The sequence below is a fragment of the Helianthus annuus genome, chromosome 14, assembly GCF_002127325.2.
Source record: "Helianthus annuus cultivar XRQ/B chromosome 14, HanXRQr2.0-SUNRISE, whole genome shotgun sequence".
In the NCBI taxonomy this organism is placed as follows: Eukaryota; Viridiplantae; Streptophyta; class Magnoliopsida; order Asterales; family Asteraceae; genus Helianthus; species Helianthus annuus.
The window spans coordinates 81952357-81977435 of NC_035446.2; the positions used below are offsets into that span (position 1 = coordinate 81952357).

Here is a 25079-nt window from a genome sequence, read left to right on the forward strand (position 1 = left end):
CATATGCTTATTTTGTGGAATTTGGTTATTATATCCCATCCCGGGTGGTGATATAAGGATCAAAACCTTGATGTCTGTGTTTTAAATAAAGTTGTAAACTTTTCAGACAATATTTTACTTTGTGATGTAAACTCTAAACTTAACTTATGTTTTGAATATGTAATGACAATCGTCTATTGGAGTTATTTTATGATCATGTAGTATGTTTACCATTCGTATGCAACGAGAACCCTTCAGGATCACACCTCGTGCTTCCGCCTTAGAAAGGGGTGTGACAATTTTTTGGGTTGCAATGGTTTTGTTCAATGGTTATTTTGTGACAATATTGACAGTGAAGATGGTTAGATACTAGATTTTCGTAGGTTGTCTATGTTTTGTTAATACAAGATTGTTTAGCATATGTTACATGACCACCCTTTATATTTCTTGGGCTTCGTAGGTTTGATGACGATGAGAATAGTCTTATCCGAGGACCGTTTTTATGCACCAAAGTCTGATGTTGTTATCCATGTGATGATTTTGTTGAATAGCTGTCTGACTTTCTGTTATGGATGAACGGATATGCTATGTGTGGGTTGTTTAGTGCGGTTTAGGTTTCTATGAAGATGGTTGTGGCTTCATCCGAGAGACCCGCGTGTATGTTTGATGAAGATTAGCACACACCCATAGTTTGGTTTCTGAGAAGCATGTATGTATCAAGTGTGCTAACGTTTTAGTCATAACACGTGGCAAGCTTTGTTGCAGCATGGATAAATTCTGAAGTGTTACCTTTGGAATGCTATTTGGTTTTGCTTTTCCAATGAGGTTGTGATTTACATTTCAAATATTGCTAGCCTATGGTTTAATCTTGCGAGTCATAATATATTGTGTCTTGCTTCTTTGGTAAGTTTGTGCTTTTCTCATAACATTGTGTGTCTTGTGCTTTACTCATAACACCGTGTCTTGCTTCTTTTGTAAGTTTGTGCTTTTCTCATAACACGTTGCAACATTTGTAGTAGACATGGCAAAATTATCATTGAGATAAGGAAAAATTATTTGCATATGGCATTTGTTATGAAACAAAAAGAATAGATGACTAAGAACTTTTATAAAGGTATTAGTTTCTACATTGCTTGTTTAAGTGACAGTTCTTCACTGTTTATATTTTCCAATAATAGTATTCAAGCTCAATTTGTATCATCATAAAGGTTACTTTCGGATGTTGCCTCGTTTTCTTTATTGCTCATAATTGAAGGAAAAAAGAAAAAGTTCACCAGAAAATTATTAAACTTGGGAAATAGTGGATTCAAAACATGTAGCTGAGTTGAAAATAGAAAAGTTGAGAGGCAATTAAACATTATGGAGTGTGTTGAAAAGATGATATAACGACTAAAGAATGTTGATGTGATACAGAAAAACTTTAGAGAAACAGAGGAATAACATGACATGTGGAGTACGTAGCAACTTAATGTGGATAACGTTGATCCACAAAATGCTAAGTAACGTTGATGTGAACAAAAATTTGAGTAATGTATTTGGTAATATATAAACAATATAGATGTTGTTGATTTGTAAGCTCTATATGCATTGGGGTAGGGCTGTAAACGAACCGAACGTTCAGAGAACAGTTCGTGAACCGTTCGGCAGGAAGTTCGTTTATGTTCGTTCGATTAGCTTACCGAACGAACATGAACAAAAAATTTTGTTCGGTTAGCTTAGCGAACGAACACGAACATAGGTCTCGTTCGTTCGAATGCGTTCGTGAACGTTCGGTAATATGTTCGTTTGATTATATTAAAAAATAATAAATAATAAATATTTTATCTAAACATATTGGGGATAATTATGTCTAAGTTAGTTAAATTGTATTCATCGTTTGATGGTGTGGTAAACTTCTTGTGTTTTGATTAATCATTTGATGGTTGTATTTAACTACTTATATCCAATGTTTAATAATAACAATATTTTCATTTTTTTTTATTTTCAAGTTAAATGTTCGTTTGCGTTCATTTTAATTTGCTTGCGTTCGTTTGTGTTCGAGACCAGTGTTCACGAACTGTTCGTGAACAATTGAATTTCCTTAAATAACAAACACGAACATAAACTTATGTTCGGTATGCGTTCGTAAACAGTTCGCGAACATGTTAATTTCCTTAACGAACGAACACGAACATGGCCTTATTCGTATTCGTTCGGTTCGTTTACAGCCCTATATTGGGGTGATTTGCATCATGATAGTTGGTTCTTTTGTGTTTAATGTTGTGCTTTGTGATTTTTTTTTGTGTAAATTGGTTGGGTATCTGAACATACACCACTCAATTGTGCAACTTACTTTGTGTCGTTCATCAGATTTTTGGTCATCATTGTTGATTGTATGTCGTATTTAACTTACCGTTTTTATCATTTACCATAGAGTGACGTCCTCTGACCCACAACAACACGGGGGGGGGGGGGGGGTAGTTATATTTTATAATGTATCTAAAAAAACATAAAACATATGAAACCAAGAATATTAACATTAGTTTATCAACACATATCTGGATTATAAAAGAATGAAAATTTATTTATCAATTTTAAATATCACTAGCTCTAATGATGAACAAACTCTCATAGTCTCATACTGTTTTTATCCATACAATTTAACAAAGGAGTTCCCTTTTGTTTATATAACTGGACTCACTCTTATTTTAGAATATATAAAAGTAAAAAAAAAATTCTTTTAATGTCGGTGTAACAAATATTGGAAAAATCTTGTTTTTAAGTAACAAAACCATATGCATGCATCCCGAAATTATTTTCGCTTAGGACAATCCGACAAGGCACAAGGTCGGGTTCTGATGTTTGGAAATGGAGAGGGTAACGTAATACGTCCAAGTTTAATAATTCTGACAAGTCTAGCCTCTTCCAAGTCAAACTTGTACCTTTGCATAGAACCAAACATCCCCGTTGACATTTCTCAACAAAGTATCTAATTTTATTGCAACAAGTATACCATGGAAAGATTCAAAATAAACAATTATGTCGACTAAATAACAAATTGTTTTTATGTCTTTATGTGAAAGGCTAACCTTTTATAAACAGGAAGCCTAGTACGATGCAAATGGATTTTTTATGATTTAAACGAACGTGATGATATAACTAGTCAGTTAACTATGAGATGATAGTCTTCCTAAGGAAAGAGCGGTTAATAAAAGTGTGTAAAACAAGTGAGGAAGGAACCAGTTGCGGATCTAATTTTTTTTTCAAAATAGTTAATTTATGAGTTAAGATTAACGCATTGTATTATCAAATACATATTTAGTAGCTAGGGAGAGAATCTTGATATCTGATATCCGCATAATACAATTATACATAAAATATAATCGGAAGTAGTGAGAAAGAGAAACAAAGACGGCTTACATTGTCATCGTGTGTATGACATTCAAATCAACGATTCCAAATGAATTATGAGTTTTCAGAGGCGTCTCTGAGAATTCACATACCCTGTTAAAGCTTGAAAAATGTGCCCTTCCGTTATGTTTTGTTATTATTTAAAAAAAATCAAAATAGTATTGGGTTCAATAAACCTAATTCCAAGTGGCCTAAATTCTAAATCATAAAAGAAAATTGTAAATGGGCCTATATTGGAAGTGGTATGTGTTTACAATTTAAAAAAAAATAACATATACGTATCGGATTTTTTTTTAAATCGCATGTCCCTCGAAATCGCGGGCCTTGTGCGGAGGTCCTCTCCGCACACCATCAAAGCCTCCCATCCCATGAGAGTTTTTAACATATTTTTGTTCTAATATCTCCATATGCATACTACATGATGAATAAAATACATCCACTGGTGGAAGTTTTCAGTTATAATCTTGATGGATAAACTGACTGATGTTAACGTTCACTAAGATACTTCATATATATTTCAATATAAGATTATATTCCAAGATAGAGTTTGGAGTATATATCCTTACAATAATAGTATACCCTATGCTTTAATATGTGATGTAGAGACCTCGTACATTAAATATTATTGCCACTAAATAATCTGAAACATAAGAAAAAAACGCCTTAGAAATATGCCATCCCGACGTACATAGTTATCAGAATAGCTGATACTGATGACCATGAAAGTTTCTGCATCAAGTACTTGTATTTGCATGCACAAAACTTATGATTTGTTGTACAGAATTCGCGATTTCTTCGGCTGAAAACCTGGCTTCACTAGCAACCTACACGAATGGAAAAAGGTTTAGATGTGAAAACTATTAGTGACGGAATCAGAACTTTTTAAAGGGTAAAAGTCATGTTGTAAATAAATAAAACTTGGATTTTGTATGTCTAACAAATTCCCGTGAATTAGCATCAACTGACCCTCTTGACCCAAAGTCATGTTGTTGTAAATAAATAAAACTTGGATTGTATATGTCTAACACATTCCCGTGAATTAGCATCAACAGACCCTCTTGACCCCGTGGTTCTGCCAGTATTGAAAACCATAAAGAAATAGTGGTACCTTAACATTGAATGAATAGAGCACAGTTTGTTCAATGGTGGTGATGTTGGTATGCAGGATATTGAACTGTAAGTCTTCAAGTGCAGCAATGATTTTAATAAGCTGGCCAGGTCTTCTCCTACACAAAATCTTGATCATTGCATCAAACCCTAATAATCTCACTTCAACATCAGCCAAACACGACTTGCTCTCCGCAGTCTCCTCCTTCAGACCATCGTCGTATTCCACCAGCTTCATCTGATCATCAGGCGGTTGTGGGTAAAACATTGCTACCGGCGGGCTTTGGTTGGCTTGTGGCATGACTGGTAGAGCAGATGAATCTCCAACCACCCTTGGAGTCTCACCATATAGTCTTCGCCTTTTTTGCGACTCGAGACATTGCAGGAGTTGCTCTAACTCCCTCACGAACTCGATTGCCCCACCGATAATTGATGCTTGATCACCCTACAAGTACATACACCTATCACTAAAACTAGTTTCTTAAAGATATAAAGTATTAGATAGAATATTTTAGTTAGCATTAATTTTAATCATCTATATATCATTATAGTTAAAACACTAGTTAGAATTTATATGTAACAATCCAGAATCATACATAAATCAAGAAATTTGTACCCGTTCAACATAAGAGCCCGTTAGGGTTTATTTGTAACAATAAACCCTAGCTAAAATATTATCTCTACAAAGTACCATTCTTACGATAAATCAATAAATTCGTACCCGTTGAACATAAGAGCCGGGCATGAGAGACCGTAGAACCCGTAAATGTTCGTTCATCTGCTTTCTTCGGTTTCTTTCAACGGCGATATGAGTCATTCGTTGGCTCTCAACTTCTTCACTAGTCTTTACAGTTCTTGGTCTTTTTCTCTTGTTCTTCCCTTCCCCAACTAGGGTTTTATGAACATCTTCACTCATATATTGAAGTCGATCCGGGCCTCCTTCCGAAACCCTAGCCTCTTCCTCTCTTTCACCTCCTTCAATCACAATCTGATGCTCTTCGTCATCTCCAAGCGGAGCTAATAGCGATTGATGATCTTCTTGCACCCTTTCGTTCAAAACCGGGAACTTTAAGAAGTAAACCGGATCTATCCTGGTTTCTTGATCTTGATCTTGATCATGGGATGCTTTGTTTTGATTCAAAGCCAACTTTGGTCCAAGATCTGCAAACTGCATCACATCTGCAAAGCTCAACTTGTCTAACGAATTCGAGCTACCAAAACCACCCGAATTTGGTAGGTGCTGTAATGGATTGTTGAGCAAGTAATCCACCATTTGGTTTCCATTCTCATATGTGTTTTTCAACATGAACTGCTGCTGATGCTGCTGCTGAAGCTGATGAAGGTGGTCACTATCATGGTGATGTTCATGTTCATGTTCATAATCACCATTAAAGTCAACCCCAAGAAAGCCTCCCTGCAAGAGTTGGAATTCAGTGTAAAACAACATGGTGAGGGAAAAAGATAGTTATATACTTAAGGTTTCATATGACCATACCGAGTAGTTGTTATCATCTTTCTCCATATATATAACAAACAAGAAAGACTTTTGACTATAGAAGTTGAACCCTAAAAGACAAAAGTTTCTTGTAATTTGCAGCAAATGGGTCCAGAATTCAGTAATCAATTAGTAAATCATGGAGAAAGGAGAGTGGGGTTACACCATGAACATATGGACAAAGAAGGTCGGCATGTGTGTGTATATATATGTATGTATATGCATCATGATGAAGGTTGATGCGAGGTTTATCTTTATAACTTGACGTGCCCTAGTTGGTCTGCTAGGGATGGCTTTGACTTTAATATACATGCATAAAAATAAAAATAAATAAAAAAACCCAGTCCTTTAAAAGTGTCTAGTAATTATATTAACCATTGGATGAAAAAAATTAGTATTAAACTGTATTATGCTCTTTAGTAGATAACCTTACAGAAATTGATACCTTACTATTTTTATTATTCTTTTCTTCATTTCACTTTCTTATATACTAATGAGCTAGCTAATGATCATTGTTATAGTAAACTGATATGTGTTTGTAAACTTGCTTTCTATGTCCTTTTATTTAAATATATGCTAGGTTTTTAAATTTTAATTATAAAAGAGTGATAAAAATACACCTTTGTATTTGTGAAGTCGAATTTGTAATTCTCTTGCTTAAAAATAACATGCATTATTTTAACATGTATTTTTAAATTTGTATCCAATGCACACTTCAAGAAACTACGGCAAATTTAACATTATTTTGTGTTAGGTTTATTATATATATATATATATATATATATATATATATATATATATATATATATAGGATAAGGATCATTACAGAACACTAATTATTGCGAGAATAAAAAGAACAACTCTAAATCACTAAATTTTTGGATGTAATGTTCATCTTTCTTAAATTTTATGTTTCCTACATTCATATGTGTATTATATATACATAAAAAATCATATATTTTTTCCCTACACATAGTCTACATATATGTATGTAATGTAGCCTACATATAACCTACATGTGTGTAGGTTATTTAAAAACTCAAGATTTTTCATATTTTGTTTTAAATTCTAGTATGAGAAACAATAAATGTTACATTTATAACATTTTCATTTACTTTTTAGGTTTTTAGAATTGAAAAAATAAGTGATTCATTTTGTTCTGCGTGTTCTCGCAATATTTAGTGTTCTGCATAGAACCTTCCCCTATATATATATATATATATATATATATATAAAGAGAGAGAGAGAATTGGAGCCTGTGGATGGATTAATAAACACCTCACAAGATCACCTCCCAAATTTTCACCATCTTTTTAATTAATGTGATCACAAGCAACCAACGCTCATACCACCATCACCTTCTCTTTTCATGACACGCTTAATTCATTAAGACGCTCGCCTTTTTAACATTTGAAATTTCAAATTTTCGTTTAACAATTTGAATGGTATATTTGTATATTTTCTTGTTACAATTACATTTACTGACAAAAATCAAAAGATATCATAGGAGACTCAAAAGGAATAGTTTTTGCTAGATATGCGTAGGCCATAGGCTTCAAAGGAATAGTTTTTGCAAAGATATGGACAAAATATGTATGGGTTGATGATATCAAATGAAACTGTATAACATTCAAATTTATTAAGTTGAATTATAATCATTCTATTTCTATATTTTGATCACATGGTTTAAATACTTCATTTATAACTTTTAATTAGGGTTGACAATAGATATCTGTATAAGATACGATTACACCCGTTTACTGAAAAAATACACAATATGATTTTTTACTTTTTTTAAAAATAAATAAAATTATGAGTTTAGGATCCCTCATTTCTTTTTCTTTTTTACATAAAACATAAAAATGTGTTAGAGACATGAGATATCAAGTAGTTAAACGAGTTGTATTCATATTTAATACTTGTGTTATATGCGTCATCAGTGATCTGTTAAACACGATAAAACACGATTTGTCAGCTCCACTTTTAACCATACAATAAAAGTTTGGTTATTTCTCTTGGGTTGCTAGCTACTAGTACTGATCATCCTATCTAGTACATGATATTAGAATGATGTCTTTTTTTAAAGATTCCATTTGAAACCAATCATAAAATATCCTAAAATCATTTTTGCTAGTGCGATCTAATCCCACATTGGTAAATAAATTCAACTAGTATTAAGCTCCCTGTATTGTGACTGGGACGTAAAACGGTGTTAAATAGCACCAATGTCACACCACCGTCAACGAATACTAACACCGAAAAAGCTCATGTGAAACAAAAAAATAAAATCGAACGAAAAGTAGACGTACAAAAGTTTATCCATGCACCCGAAACGTAAAAGACAGAAAACAATAATTACGTTGATCATATCTCGGATCTGTGCATTGCGACGGTGCTATTAAATGAAAAAATAGGCGTAAAAACATGAACCACACACACGTTGTGGCGTATTACTCACAAAAATTAGACCGAAACATAAAAGATAGAAAACAATAATTAAGTCGATCCATGACCCGTGCGTTCCGACAAGAGTATTAAACGGATTAAAAATTGTCTCAAAAGTTTGAACAACACACGAATGTTACGGCGTGTTAACTCGCAAAATTTAGGCCGAAACCAAAATTTAGCTGATGATGGGTATTGACAAAAACTCATTCGAGTTTGATTTCAAGGAAGAATTGAACAGTATTAATATCGCAAATATCGCAAAGCCTGATGACTACATGTTTAAATATATACTAGAGGCTGATGATTACAATAATGTTGTCATGGAAGATGATTCAGATGATGAGATTGCAAAATATTTTGGTCATGGTGGTCAAGGAACTGATGATTTCCCAACATTCCAAGAAATGTTTGATGAAGAAACTCAACATTTATGGAAAAGAAAGATAGAAGAAATGACCAAAGATGGTGTGTCTCCGAGGCTAAGCAAAGATGAAATTAGAAAAGCTTGGAAGACTTGGTTTAAACTGATGCCAAAAAGAAAGAAAGTTCAGAAGACCTTTGGCATTTTTCACAAGAAATCAAGATGTATCACTTGGAGATATTATTTGTTGGGGCTGGATTCCAGAGCTGAACGTGTTTGGAATTAAACAAGAATTCAGAATTCAATACTTCCGATATTTATCTAATATTAAAATTATGCCGTGGTGGGACGTGTAGGAGTTATGTCAAACAAAGTGCATCAATTTCTAGATGAAACCAGAAGATCAAAAGTTGTGGAGGCTTATCAGATTTGAAGCACATAAAAACTTTCTGAACTGGAAACCTCATTATCCAAAGAAGATTATAAAGATTGATCCTGTTTCACAAATTCCTTATGTGACTTTGATAGTTAAACGTCCTTGAGCCATAAAAGCATGCCATTGATGAAGCTGGAACAAGATTTTCATGTTGATTTTAAATGGTGGGAGTGTGATCGAGAGACAGGTGAAGCGGTGATTGTAGTGAAATCTGAAGGTATTTGGAGAGTGATAAGGATTCTAGATCCAATGTGGCTAGTGAATCTATCAGAGAAAGATATTGAATGCTTGTACTACAACAAGATATGTTATGAAGTGCAAGACAAAGTACAAGCTATGTAGTATCAAAATGTCATCAGAATCTGTTATGCATACGAGATTAATTCTAGAAAGATGTGGGAAACGAAATGGAGAGAGATAGAAAGAAAGGTATTTTGAAAGATGTTATGAATGAAGAAAGGATTGAGGCGATCATGAAGAAAGTATCGATTAGAAGATTTCAATTCATGAACAAGCCGATTGCTACAGATCGGACTCCGATGTCTTATGCTAAGCTAAAATGTCAACGACCAAGAAAGTATTTCTTTAGACGATAAAGTTTTTGAAGTTATGAAGTTTTGAAGACCGATCGAGACTGCAGCAACATCCAAGGTGGAGTTTGTTGATGCACAATATCTGCTGACTACGTCATCGTGTCGTGTCATGTAGTAGGAAAAATGTTAGATTATTCACATTTTAAGTTGTACGTTACTTTCATACAGAAGTATTACATCCGTGCAAAAGTAGTTCATTCGCACAGATGTAAGTCACATTCGTACGAAAGTGTCCTTTAGTCCGTACGAAGGTAGATCACGTGTATAAATAGCCATGTGGACTGAGTATTAGTAAGGGATTTTGCGTAACTGTCACACCCCAACCGATGGCGGAATCATCGGGGCATGGCACTGAGCGAAACAGATTGTCCAGAAGTTTCCATAACAATTATCATTACTATTCAATTTATATAATACGTCCCATACCGTACCTCAAATAGCAAACAAATTATTACAGATAAGATCCAGGCAAATATTCTGTTCTGACAACTAAGATTTAAATATAAATATTGTTTAACTATGTCTAGAGACTCAAGCTGCAAGATCTATAGACAACTATGCTCTAGACTTTTATTCTAGCTTCGCCTTCCTAGCAGATAAGCATCTTAAACACCTGTCACATACGTTAAAATAAAGTCAATAGATAAAATGTAAATGTGAGCATAAAAGTTTGATAATAGCATAATAGAGTTCAAAATAGTTTACGTATAACCAGCATGTACACATAGGAAAACGAAGCATGTTAATTATCGACATGGATCTATCGATACCAATGACTGCGGGTTGACTGCCCGAGGCAGTTCGCAATACATGATTACCACCGTAATCCATGCAAGTAATTGTCCTTAACAACCCCCGTGTGAACGGGTGCTGAGTCCAAACTATAGTACTATCGTCGTTAAGGAAGGTAGACAGTATTCCACGTGTAAACATAACAACAAGCATTCATTTAGTCACGTAATACATGCGGTAACGGTTAGCGTTTAAGGTAATTGAGTAGTGTGTTCGATTGTGATTTAGAATAAGTGACGTATGTAACACCCAAAAGTGCTAAAGCAAAAAGGGTTCGAGTATACTCACAGCGATTGATGGATTGAAGGGAGCATTTGAGAGTAGGGTTAGCCTGAATAGTTTGATAGTATAACGATAAGCAACGCGTAAAACGGAAAACAAGTGTTGGAAGGTCGGACAGCTGGTCGATCGGACGGTAGTCCGATCGGACGGCTGACCGTTCGGCTTACAGTCCGTTCAGACAGCTGTCCGGTCGGTCGGTAGACCGGTCGGATGGCTGTTCGAGTGGATTGTTTCTTCCTTTGAGAAGGATGTGTTTGTGTATGATGGTTTGACTTTTGAAGTTTTCATTGTAGCATTTGAAAACATTGAAGTATCTTTACCTTTCAGGTCGGTCGATCGGACGGTTGTTCGATCGGCCGGCAGCCCGATCGGTTAGGTACTTCTAGCAAGACAAATTCTCAGCAGGGTGTCACCTGATCGGACGGCTGTTCGATCGGGTGGCACTCCTAGTGCATTGAACACGTTGAAAATCGACTAAGTGTTGAAGTATAGTATCTCATGATCTAAAGTTTGATCGAACACCTGTTCGTTCAATACTAGTCTTAAAAAATTGATTAAGTGTGGGGCCATGTGTTAGCCGATCAGCTGGTCAGTCGATCGGCCGACGGTCCGATCGGCTGGCTGTCCGTTTGGACAGCAGTCCGATCAGTCAACATCCTGACCTGATCAGCCTGTTCGTCTAACACTTGGCGGTTCTGATTGTTTTGTCGTTATATCGAGGTGCTTTGACAACGAGTTGAACCATAGAACCCTCGTTCTTACTAGTTCCTCCTGATCGGACAGGAATCACCCAAATCCGGCCGGTGAACTGTTCGGAACGGAGTTTAACGTTTAACACAAAATCGGTGAACCTCGTGGATAGAATCCGGTTCTTGAGTCATGCAACCACCGGAATGATTAGCAAATTGGCACAAGCTTCGTTTCTATCGGTTTGAAGGCATTGAGTGTAAAAGAGTTGAAAGAAAGTTGGAAAACCATCTTTCAATCCTTTTCATCGTGTAAAAGTTTAGATCTATAACAGATCTTTGTTTGTTTCTGTGGAAATGGCTAGATCCAAGTTATTCTTGGTGGATTGAGGCCAAAACATGAAGTTCTTCAAGAACACCATGATGACATCATCCTAGAACACTTGAATCTTGATGATTTCACGGTTAGAAATCAAGATTTGAAAGATAGAAAGGTGCAGGAGTGCGTGTAGATCAAGAAAGTACAAGATTTAGGATGAAATCTTACCGGAATCGGGAGGAATCTGAGAAAAAAAGGGGAGCACGAGCTGGTCAGACAGAGGTTTCCAAAAGTGGAAAGGATGACAATGACAAGGGGTATTTATAGCATGCCATAAGTGGAAAGGGTTGGCCGATCGGTCGGTCAGCATTATCGGACAGCCTGTCCGATCGGACCGCAGTCCGATCGGCTGGCCGTTTGATAGGCTGGAAGCCTGATCGATCAGCTGCACGATTCGAGTGTTCGATGCGACGATTCTTGATATTTCTATTTCGATTGAGGACGATGCGAGTACGATAGAGTTTCCTATTCAAATTACTTTTAATCCCAACCACTATATCTAACATACAATTATCTATATCTCGCGCTATCTTTTCTCCACCAATTATCATGATTCGATTTCGATTGAGTTCGATTGAGTTTCGATTGCGATTCGATTGATCACCACATATAACATAAATAAACATGCACAAGTAACACATAAGGCACACACACACGTATATTAACACCAAAATTCGCGTAATTCGAGTCTCGAGTTTGATGATGATTAGATTAGTTCGATTACTGATTAATTGACTTTATCGTATTGTTACTTCCTATTATTCACAGTCGTAAAGCGGTTCGCATCGATAAATAAACTTCGATTAATTCGATTGCACTTAATTACTCCACATAATATAACTAACGTAAACATAAAATAGACTATCTACCGTCAAAGAAGTCAATCTTGACTTTGACTTTGACTTTCGAAAACACGGGGTGTTACAACCTCCCCTTGTTTAGGGAATTTCGTCCCAAAATTAGGCTGAAAGCTGCACAACACCGTGAATCACCTTTTGCTACTTTCTCTCTCTAGACTTTCACTTAAACAACTGCGGGTACTTCGCCTTCATGTCGCTTTCGAGTGCCCAAGTAAACTATGCGCCTCGTTTGCCTTCCCATCGGACTTTCACAATAGGAATGCGCGAGCGTCTGAGTTACTTGGTTTGGCGATCTATGATTTCGACAGGCTTCTCCAAGAAGTGTAGCGTTTCGTTTATTTGAAGGTCGTCGAGAGGTACAATCAGATCAGGCTCCACCAGGCATTTTCGGAGGTTTGACACATGGAAAGTCGGGTGGACGTTACTAAGTTCCTCCGGTAGTTCGAGTCTGTAGGCGACTTTTCTGATCCTTTCCAGAATCTTAAAAGGTCCAACATATCGAGGCGCTAGTTTCCCTTTCTTGCCGAATCTGACCACACCCTTCCAAGGTGATACCTTTAGGAGTACGTAGTCGCCAACGTCAAATTCCAGGGGCTTGCGTCTTCTATTGGCGTACCTTTTCTGTCTACTTCGAGCTTTCAACAAGTTGTCTCGAATTTGGAGGACTTGTCAGTCGTTTCTTGTAATAGCTCAGGACCGGTTAATTGCGAGTGACCGATCTCGTGCCACACAATAGGCGATCGACATCTTCTTCCATATAGGGCCTCGAATGGTGCCATCTGGATGCTGGTATGATAACTGTTATTGTACGAGAATTCGACTAGCGGCAGGTATTTATTCCAATTACCATCGAAGTCTATGACACACGCACGGAGCATGTCTTCAAGAGTACGGATCGTTCTTTCAGTCTGTCCGTCGGTTTGAGGATGGAATGCGGTACTTAAGTTAAGCGACATGCCGAGAGCTGCTTGAAACATTTCCCACAATCGCGAGGTAAAACGAGCATCACGGTCAGAAATAATGTCACGAGGCGTACCATTATAACAAATGATCTCGTCGGTGTAGATTCGGGCTAATCGTTCTACCTTGTAGTCTTCCCGTATTGGCAAAAAGTGGGCTGATTTGGTCAAACGGTCAACGATAACCCAGATGTTGTCGTAACCTGATGACGTGGGTGGAAGCTTGGTTATGAAATCCATAGCTATACTCTCCCACTTCCATATAGGAATTGGGGGTTGTTCGAGTAAGCCAGAGAGCCTTTGATGTTCCGCCTTGACCCTTGCACAAGTCAGGCATCTTCTGACATAGAGAGCGATATCCCTTTTCATGCCCGGCCACCAGTACTTGTAGCGAAGATCCTGGTACATTTTATCGGCACCGGGATGAATAGAATACCGAGATTTGTGGGCTTCGTCCATTAGAATCTTTCGTAATTCGGTCCGCTTAGGGATCCAAATTCGATCTAGAAAATAGAAGATCCCATTCGATTTGCTTACAAGCTGAGCTCCATCGTGATAGATTCTCTCCTTCTTCAAGGTGCGTTCATTAAAGCAAGCATGTTGGGCTTCGCGGATGAGGGTTTCGAGATCGTGTTGGGCTTGGGTATTACGAATGCTGAGCAAATAGCTCCGTCTGCTGAGCGCGTCGGCAACGACATTTGCCTTGCCTGGGTGATAACGAATCTCACAGTCGTAATCGTTGAGGAGTTCTACCCATCGGCGTTGACGCGTATTAAGTTCTTTCTGATCAAAGATGTGTTGTAAACTCCTGTGATCGGTGAAGATCGTACACTTGGTACCATACAGGTAGTGTCGCCAAATCTTGAATGCAAAAACAAGCGCGCCTAGCTCGAGATCATGGGTTGTATAGTTCTTCTCGTGGATCCTGAGCTGTCGAGAAGCGTAAGCTATAACCCTGTCTCGTTGCATGAGAACATAACCAAGACCAAGGTTAGAAGCATCACAATAGACAATGAAACCGTCATTCCCATCGGGCAACGTGAGAACAGGAGCATTGCAAAGCTTGTGCTTGAGGGTTTGGAAAGCAGACTCTTGTTCAGTCCCCCAAACAAAAGACCTGTCTTTATGCGTAAGAGCGGTAAGCGGCACAGCGATCTTAAAGAATCCTTCGATAAATCGTCGCTAATGCCCGCTAATCATAGAAAAGAACGGACTTCAGATGGGTTCTTTGGCGTAACCCACCTCTTATCTGCTTCAATCTTCGTAGGATCGACATGGATACCTTGACTATCCACGATGTGACCCAGAAACTGAACCTCTTCTAACCAAAATTCGCACTTGGAGAACTTGGCGTAGAGTTGGTTCCCCTGGAGTAACTCGAGAACCAAACGTAGATGTTGCGCATGTTCGGCTTTTGATTTGGAATAGATCAAGACATCTTCGATGAATACGATGACGAAACGGTCAAGATACGGCTTACACACGCGATTCATCAGATCCATGAAAACCGCGGGTGCGTTGGTTAAACCAAAAGGCATAACAACGAACTCATAGTGGCCGTAACGAGTGCGAAAAGCAGTTTTGGGTATATCTTCTTCCTGAATGCGTAGCTGGTGATAGCCTGAGCGTAGATCGATCTTCGAGAAACACGTAGCACCTTGCAGTTGATCAAACAAATCGTCGATGCGAGGTAGGGGATAACGGTTCTTGATGGTTAACTTATTCAATTCCTGGTAGTCGATGCACATCCTGAACAAACCATCCTTCTTTTTAACGAAGAGGACTGGTGCGCCCCAAGGAGAGGTGCTCGGGCGAATAAAACCTTTTTCAAGTAATTCCTGGAGTTGGTTCGAGAGTTCCCGCATTTCGGATGGCGCGAGTCGATAAGGGGCTTTGGCTACGGGGTTAGCTCCAGGAATGAGGTCGATACGGAAGTCGATATCACGACTTGGCGGTAGTCCAGGAAGATCATCAGGGAACACCTGAGGAAATTCACGGACCACGGGAACGTCTTTAACTTTTGCCTTCCTTTTCTTTTCCTTCTCCGCTACTACAATGTTGGCCAAGAAAGCTCTATATTCCTTGCGGAGGTACTTGCTAGCTTGGACACACGACATGAGCTTGAGACCTTTCGAAGCAGTTTCGCCATAGACACACAATAAATCACCATTCGCAAGGGAGAATCGAATCATCTTGTCGAAGCACACAACTTCAGCATGGTTTTCTTGAAGAAAGTCCATGCCAACTATGACGTCAAAACTTCCGAGTTGCATTGGAATAAGGTCGATTGGGAAGATGTGATTGTTGAGCACGAGGGTACAATCAGAAGAACAGAGTTAACGGCGACAGTTCTTCCAGTAGCGACTTCAACTTCGAATGACGAGGGGAGATAAGAGCGTTTACGACTAAGGAGCTTCTCGAATTCAAATGACACAAAGCAGTTATCGGCTCCAGTATCAAACAAACACGATGCATAAATACCATTCACAAGGAACGTACCATTAACCACGTTGTTGTCAGCCTAGGCTTGACGAGCATTGATGTTGAAGGTTCTGGCGCGTGCTGCTTGTTGCTGCTGCTGGGGCTCTTGCTTCACAACCCTGTTCGGGCACATGTTTGCAAAATGGTTGGGATCACCACATGCAAAGCAGACTCGAGCATTGATCGCGGGTGCCTGAGCCGCTTGTTGGCCTTGCAGGGCTGGGAGTAGAGCTTGATGAGCAGTGGCAGGAGCTGCGGTGTTACGGGGACCATAGCGACAGTTGGCAGTGAAATGACCGTATAAGTTGCAATGAGCGCAGAAGCGACAGGCAAGACCCACTGGATGATGATATGAGCATGTCGGGCAGAGCGGGTGGGGACCTGTGTAAGCACGCTTCACTGGCGGCGCTTGAGTAACTGGTGCTGGTCGATGGTGAGACTGTTGCTGAGCCGGTACGGCTTGCAGGGGAGCAGCAGTGGTAGTGACCGCACAGTTCTTGTTGATGGAGCTGTTGTTGTTGTGCTTCCTCTTGCGGCGTGATGACTTGGATGGTTGAGCATTGGCGGTTTCGGCGGTCGGTGCAGTGGTGGCTTGATGCAGAGACTTGGAGGGCTTATCCCAGAAACCAGCTTTTACTCGCTTGTCGTTGATCTCGGCGGCGAGCAAGTAAGTCTCTTCAATTGATGATGTCTTCGCGGCGTGAACAAAGTCGGCAACACAATCGGGTAGAGCTCGAATGTACTTCTTGATGGCCATGTCTGACGTCTTAACTTGATCGGGACAGATGATGCTGAGCTATTTAAAGCGAGCAGTCAAGGCTGCGTTATCTCCATCCTTCTACTTAATGTTCCAAAACTCGTACTCCAGCTTTTGGCATTCATGGGGAGGGCAGAATTCGTCCATCATAATGGCTTTCAGCTCTTTCCAAGTCAGCTCATAAGCTTCATCATTTCCGCGTTTGTTTCGCTCGGCCATCCACCAGTCTAGAGCTCGGGACTGGAAGACGCCGGTTGCGTTTAGGGTACGGAGATTTTCTGGACAGCCGCTTTGGCGCAGAGTGACTTTGATGGAATCAAACCATTGAAACATAGTTGTTGGGCCATCTTCTCTGGTGAATTCCTTTGGTCCGCATGCCTTGAACTGTTTAAAGCTGAAAACAATCTTGGTAGCATCTTTGGGAGCTTCAGTTCTCGACTCTTCAGATGATTTGCTGACGTTTTCATAGACATCGCTCACAGCTTTTGCTACTTGTTTGGCGATGATAGCAGCAAGGCGTCTGTCTCTCTTTTCTTGGCGAGTAAGCGGGGTTCGGTGTCCAGATGACGACATGGTCTGCAACAGACATCATCGTAGGTCTCAGACACCTCAAAATCGAATCTCACCTCACACGTCTACTACTCACTAAAGCTTAGGAACACGTCGAAACACGTATCACATAAACACATAGACACATAACCACAGTTTCATGTAATCACAGAAGCACATAAGCATGTAAGCACGTAGGGCACAGAAGCACAGAAACACAGAGACACAGAAACACATACGTATTCAATCACAGAGGCCGTCAGAATACAGAAACCTATCATTCAAAGCTCGCGAGTCGATTGCGTATAATATATCGAATTGTATAGTATAGCGTACAGCATAATGTCGTTTAGATTGTAGCGACCTGTTAGCATTTTGAGATATGAGAGCAATGCGGGTTGTGTGTGTCGATCGGAGTGAGAGCAAAATTGAGTAAATATCAAAATTAACACATAAACAGTCAACTCATATAAACACATAAACGAGTCATCAGAGTCAGCAGTTGCGGGCTCAGAATCAAAACACATAAAATCCAGAAATAGATCGTCTGTGGCTATTAGACATTGACTATCCAAAGCGTTTCGACTATTCTCAAAAACTTGTCATCACCTTCCGACTTTCGGAATCAGCCTCTGCCTCGATTCTTGGGCATTCGGCGTGCATCCCTTGAGCCATACTTGTGAGTTCAGGTCGTTGGAGTCCGTCGAGGCTTTGGTGAGAGTTTTGGTAAAATCTATGGAAGAGTCGTCAAGGTTAGGGTTTCACCCCTGTCTTGACAACTTCCCTTTGATTTTAGTAAAATAGAGGAGATTATTCATCAAAATATGGATTTCACTCCTGATTTGGTATAATTCTCCCGTTGAACAAGCGTTCGTTATTGAAAAGAATGAAGAAATCATTGATAAGTTGATAAAAATAGCATTGATCAGGCAATTTAGTCGAGAGTTTGCGGTTTTCACACCTAATCTTGGCTAAATTGCCTTCTCATTTTTGAAAGTTCGAGTGCGGTGATGGTGTAGTGTAGGCGAGAAATAGCAGGATATATAGCACTTAAGCTTGGTCTGTTGGTTCCTAACTATAATCTAGGTCTCTAAGACATCGACCCGGACTAGGTCGAGTCCTGCCTAATTCCCTATAGTTATGGCTCTGATACCAATCTGTCACACCCCAACCGATGGCGGAATCATCGGGGCATGACACTGAGCAAAATAGATTGTCTAGAAGTTTCCATAACAATTATCATTACTATTCAATTTATATAATACGTCCCATACCGTACCTCAAATAGCAAACAAATTATTACAGATAAGATCCAGGCAAATATTCTGTTCCGACAACTCAGATTTAAATATAAATATTGTTTAACTATGTCTAAAGACTCAAGCTGCAAGATCTACAGACAACTATGCTCTAGACTTTTATTCTAGCTTCGCCTTCCTAGCAGATAAGCATCTTAAACACCTATCACATACGTTAAAATAAAGTCGATACATAAAATGTAAAGGTGAGCATACAAGTTTGATAATAGCATAATAGAGTTCGAAATAGTTTACGCATAACCAGCACGTACACAGAGGAAAACGAAGCATGTTAATATCGACATGGATCTATCGATACCAATGACTGCGAGTTGACTGCCCGAGGCAGTTCGCAATACATGATTACCACCGTATACATGCAAGTAATTGTCCTTAACAACCCCCGTGTGAACGGGTGCTGAGCCCAAACTATACTACTATCGTCGTTAAGGCAGGTAGACAACATTCTACGTGTAAACATAACAACAAGCATTCATTTAGTCACGTAATACATGCGGTAACGGTTAGCGTTTAAGGTAATTGAGTAGTGTGTTCGATTGTGATTTAGAATAAGTAACGTATGTAACACCCAAAAGTGCTAAAGCAAAAGGGTTCGAGTATACTCACAGCGATTGATGGATTGAAGGGAGCACTTGAGGGTAGGGTTAGCCTGAATAGTTCGATAGTATAACGATAAGCAACGCGTAAAACGGAAAACAAGTGTTGGAGGGTCGGACAGCTGGTCGATCGGACGGTAGACCGATCGGCTGACAGTCCGTTCAGACAGCTGTCCGGTCGGTCGGTAGGCCGATCGGATGGCTGTTCGAGTAGATTGTTTCTTCCCTTGAGAAGGATGTGTTTGTGTATGATGGTTTGACTTTTGAAGTTTTCATTGTAGCATTTGAAAACATTGAAGTATCTTTACCTTTCAGGTCGATCGGACGGTTGTTCGATCGGCCAGCAGCCCGATCGGTTAGGTACTTCTAGCAAGACAAGTTCTCAGCAGGGTGTCACCTGATCGGACGATTGTTCGATCGGGTGGCACTCCTAGTGCATTGAACACGTTGAAAATCGACTAAGTGTTGAAGTATAGTATCTCATGATCCGAAGAGTAATCCGATCGGACGGTAGTCCGATCGAACAGCTGTTCGTTTAATACTAGTCTTCAAAAATTGATTAAGTGTGGGGCTATGTGTTAGCCGATTGGCTGGTCAGTCGATCGGCCGACGGTCCGATCGGCTGGCTGTCCGTTCGGACAGCAGTCCGATCGGTCAGCATCCTGACCTGATCAACCTATTCGTCTAACACTTGGCGGTTCTGATTGTTTTATCGTTATATCGAGGTGCTTTGACAACGAGTTGAACCATAGAACCCTCGTTCTTACTTGTTCCTCCTGATCGGACAGGAATCACCAAATCCGGCCGGTGAACTGTTCGGAACGGAGTTTAACGTTAAACCCGAAATCGATGAACCTCGTGGATAGAATCTGGTTCTTGAGTCATGCAACCACAGGAATGATTAGCAAATCGGCACAAGCTCCGTTTCTATCGGTTTGAAGGCATTGAGTGTAAAAGAGTTGAAAGAAAGTTGAAAAACCATCTTTCAATCCTTTTCACCGTGTAAAAGTTTAGATCTATAACAGATCTTTGTTTGTTTCTATGGAAATCGGCTAGATCCAAGTTATTCTTGGTGGATTGAGGCCAAAACATGAAGTTCTTCAAGAACACCATGATGACATCATCCTAGAACACTTGAATCTTAATGATTTCACGGTTAGAAATCAAGATTTGAAAGATAGAAAGGTGCAGGAGTGCGTGTAGATCAAGAAAGTACAAGATTTAGGATGAAATCTTACCAGAATCGGGAGGAATCTGAGAAAAAGAGGGGAGCACGAGCTGGTCGGACAGAGGTTTCCAAAAGTGGAAAGGATGACAATGACAACGGGTATTTATGGGATGCCATAAGAGGAAAGGGTTGGCCGATCGGTCAGGCAGCATGATCGGACAGCCTGTCCGATCGGACAGCAGTCCGATCGGCTGGCCGTTCGATTGGCTGGTTGGCTGATCGATCAGCTGCACGATTCGAGTGTTCGATGCGACGATTCTTGATATTTCGATTTCGATTGAGGACGATGCGAGTACGATAGAGTTTCCTATTCAAATTACTTTTAATCCCAACCACTATATCTAACATACAATCGTCTATATCTCGCGCTATCTCTTCTCCACCAATTATCATGATTCGATTTCGATTGAGTTCGATTGAGTTTCGATTGCGATTCGATTGATCACCACATATAACATAAATAAACATGCACAAGTAACACATAAGGCACACACACACGTATATTAACACCAAAATTCGCGTTATTCGAGTCTCGAGTTCGATGATGATTAGATCAGTTCGATTACTGATTAATTGACTATATCGCATTGTTACTTCCTATTATTCACAGTCATAAAGCGGTTCGCATCGATAAATAAACTTCGATTAATTCGATTGCACTTAATTACTCCACATAATACAACTAACGTAAACATAAAATAGACTATCTACCGTCAAAGAAGTCAATCTTGACTTTGACTTTGACTTTCGAAAACACGAGGTGTTACAGTAACTGACGGTGAAGCCCTGTCAGATTGTTTTCTGGTTGTAAATGTTTGACCAATTAATGAAAACGTTAAAAATTAACTAATCTTGTATTGTTGCCTAATGAAAATAGAATCCGCACAGTTTGACTAGGTTATAGATATTACCTGAGCTATATGTTGATGGAAAACGGTCCTCACACATCACAATTAAAAACAAACAAGACAAAAGATTATGCACCTCATGTGTTCAAAAATATTTTTAAGCTTATTTGATGAAACTAACATGTACTAAACTGCTATGCAAGGAAATAAAAAGCACATGTACCAAACTTAGGTTTTTGTGTAAAGGTGTTTAGACGTAATCTTGTGTAAGCCATGGGCAAAGTAGTACTTTACATGTGACATGAGACTTTACTTGTGCACAATCATTTGGGGCTTATTATGTTCGATTTTTGTGTTTTAAATAGGTGGTCTGGTGAGTATTTTGTAATTTTGGGCTTTCATTATTACTCAGAGACTACTTAATCAACACAACCTAGACTTAATTACCTGCTTTGTGTGATTACTGTGTATTGCATTTGGTGACATCGTATATGATTGTATTCCTCCATTTGGATATTGTTTTCAAATTAGATTTAGTACAAGATGCAAGTTAGGTTCTAACAATTGGCATCAAATCATTTGCATTGATTTCGGTGAGGATTCCAAGTATCATGATTGAGTTACACGTGATTTCGAGCGAAGTTGAAGCAAAAACATCAATAAAAAATGGTGTTTAATGGTGTACGGTTGATATCATGTTACTTCATACTTGTTTTAAAGGTTTTGAAATGTTCGTATTACTGTTTAACAGCTTTTTACTGGTGGAATCTGTTCAAATTGAAGTAGAATGGCCTTTCAGTGATTCGGAGGTTCGATTTATATTGAAGTTGTTCCCGCTAAGTTCATGAGTCTGAATACGCCCAAAGGTGGTTGGCACACTCGCATCATAGTTTGCGCACACTCAAATAGGAGATTACATAGTTATTCACGTTTCATTTACTTGCGTGAACATCAGGTTTACGCTTGCGCAATCCTTAGTTTACGTTCATAGTTTAGCGCATAAAATAGTTTAGAACCTACATTGTGTGTTGTTACTTTGTCTAATTTAAAAGTATCACACACAATCTTTCTAGGTTCTTTTTTGTATGCACTATCTGAAGGGAAAAGTTGGGTCGACTACAAACTTTATTAGTTCGTTGAAACGCAATCTGGTGCATAAAGTGCGGTTCCAACGCAATTGGCTATTCTTTAAAATTTGAAAAGTCAAACTTTTTCAAAATACAACATGTCTCAAATCGGTAACTTGGCCAATCTTCTCAGATATGACAACGCTACCCTCGGCCACATTGATCTGAGTCAGCAGAGATACAGTCCCGCGAGGCCGGTTTAAAGTTTTAATAGTAGTTTATTTATAAGGGATTCAAGCCATTCTTACTCCCCCCATATTGATCTCAGGCAGTTAACGTGCTTTATATAGACTGTAAAGACACGAATGAGTGAATCAACAAAACATGAAGAGATGATAGAATAAAGTTCACTTTCAATTTTAAAAAATAGCTATTGAAATCATTAATACATACCTAAATAAAAAGTTAACCAAAGCCTGGAAATCAAGAGTAATACATAGAAGATTTGTCTTCACAAAGTGATGTAAGAGATTAGCCAAGCATGGCCATTGTTTGACAAGAACTCTTACAATCAATCTTGGATCCTGAGACTACTACACACCTCTAAACTCGAACGGATGTGGTGGACGATGGTGTTGGAGTGGTGGTGAAGTGATGGTGCAATGAGAGAGAGGGCTGCCAAGGGATGAGTTGTAAGTTAACCAAACACCTCTATTTAGCTGGAAATAGACCTTTCACACGGCCTTGTGCCCCAGGGGCATGGCCCCGTGTCCTTGTCTTCTTTGTCTTCGTTTAATGAGTTGTGTCAATCCGTATGCACACACGGCCCATGTATCAGAGGGCACATCCCCGTGGTCTTGTACTTGTTGTACTTTGGGAGATTTTGCATATTTGGGAGTTGACCACGGCCCCGTGTCTCTTGTCTGCTTATGTTTGTCTTTTTCTTCATGGACTCTGGAATGGGGCATGTCCCTATGCCTTGGTGGCACGGCCCGATGCTTGTCTTCTGATTCGTTGTTTTGGTCTTGGGGTGAAGCTTCGAGGGTAGGCATGGCATGCCAACTTCTCTTCTTTTGTATTTATGTTAATTTTTGCCGTTAATTTGTCCCTTTTGTACATTTAAGCACTTTTAATCCTGAAAATCAAAAGTATACAAAGAAACATACTTTTCCAACATTAGTACATAAAAAGATTGATTTTATACTTTATTTGATATAATTTATATCTTGCGTTTTGCGCATATAAATTTGCAAGAAAGTATAATGGATCTTTTGAAACATAAGTTTGGTAGGTTCAATTATGTAAAGGGAGAAGCAGTGGATGTTCAGATAAATAGGTTCACTAAACTGATAAATATAATGTCTATGTTCGTATAGGTAGGTCTAAGTCCAGTTGAAATCAAATAAGAAGTTGTTATCTTTACCAAGTAGTTGGAGCACCAATTATAAGGTAATCAAGAAGATGGAAATACTAAAAAAATGGAGTTAGAAGAGTTGATAAATGTCATTGAGGCTTTTGATCTTGAAGTCAAACAAAGAGATGTCAATTGTGAGAATGCTGCAAAGTTTTCTTCGAAGCCCAAGAACAATGCTTTGTTAGTTTCTGATGCTGATGACAATTTTGGATATTTTGGTTTCTATAATCCAGCTCCTCTAGCTTCAAGTCAAACATGTTTTGTTCCCCAACTCCATCAGTACAAGAAGTTCAACTTGTGCAAGGTCAAAGTTGAAGGGATGTTAAAATTTCTGAAGAAAACATGGCTTTGTTTACCACGTTGCTAAGTAACTATGAAGTATTTGTAGCATTTGTTTACCACATCTCCTCAAAAACTTGTGATATATGATATTAAGCTAATAAACCCTAATGATGTTGAGGAGATGGACATCCAGTGGCAGATGGCACTAGTTACTTACAAGACAAATAACTTTATTCAAAGAGGTCCCAACAATTTTTTAAACACTCCAAATTCTAGAAACGGATTTGATGAAACCAAAAGTCAATGCTATTACTGCAATCGATTGGGCCAGTTTTCACGAGAATGTGGCGCACCGATAGCAAATGATCTAGAGAATTCAAGAATACTCATGTTGCTACTACTAAAACTACTCAAGGCTATCAAAACCAACTGGAGCTGGAAAAATAAGAGCCTTGGTTTCACAGTTGCTAGGAACTTATGACTAGAGTGATCATGTTGATTACCGGTTCTTAATCGTGCTCTTATGGCATAAGTCTCAGATATGCTAACGGATGTACAAAAAAGATCATTGCTCTAAAGCTTGTGTTGATAGAGTTAAACGATACAAGAATCACAACAAGAAGTTGGTTGATGAGTTGAATTTGCTTTAAATAACTAATGAAGAGTTTAATAAACAAGAAAAGGTTGCTAAAGAAAAACTTGAAGAAAACAATCTTGACATTCATGATTTGAAAGCAACAATTTCTGAATTAACTTATCTACAAGAAAGTT

General features: G+C 38.8%; 1 protein-coding gene across 1 annotated transcript; it reads right to left on the reverse strand.

Moving 5' to 3' along the window:
- Window positions 1-3861: 3861 nt before the first annotated feature.
- Window positions 3862-6245, reverse strand: LOC110908576 (transcription factor FAMA). The gene is made up of 4 exons (XM_022153519.2): window positions 5972-6245; window positions 5198-5890; window positions 4478-4921; window positions 3862-4193 (listed from the first exon to the last, which is right to left on the reverse strand). The coding sequence occupies exons 1-4, from the start codon at window positions 5996-5998 to the stop codon at window positions 4104-4106; spliced, it is 1254 nt and encodes a 417-aa protein (XP_022009211.1). The 5' UTR covers window positions 5999-6245; the 3' UTR covers window positions 3862-4103.
- Window positions 6246-25079: the final 18834 nt, after the last annotated feature.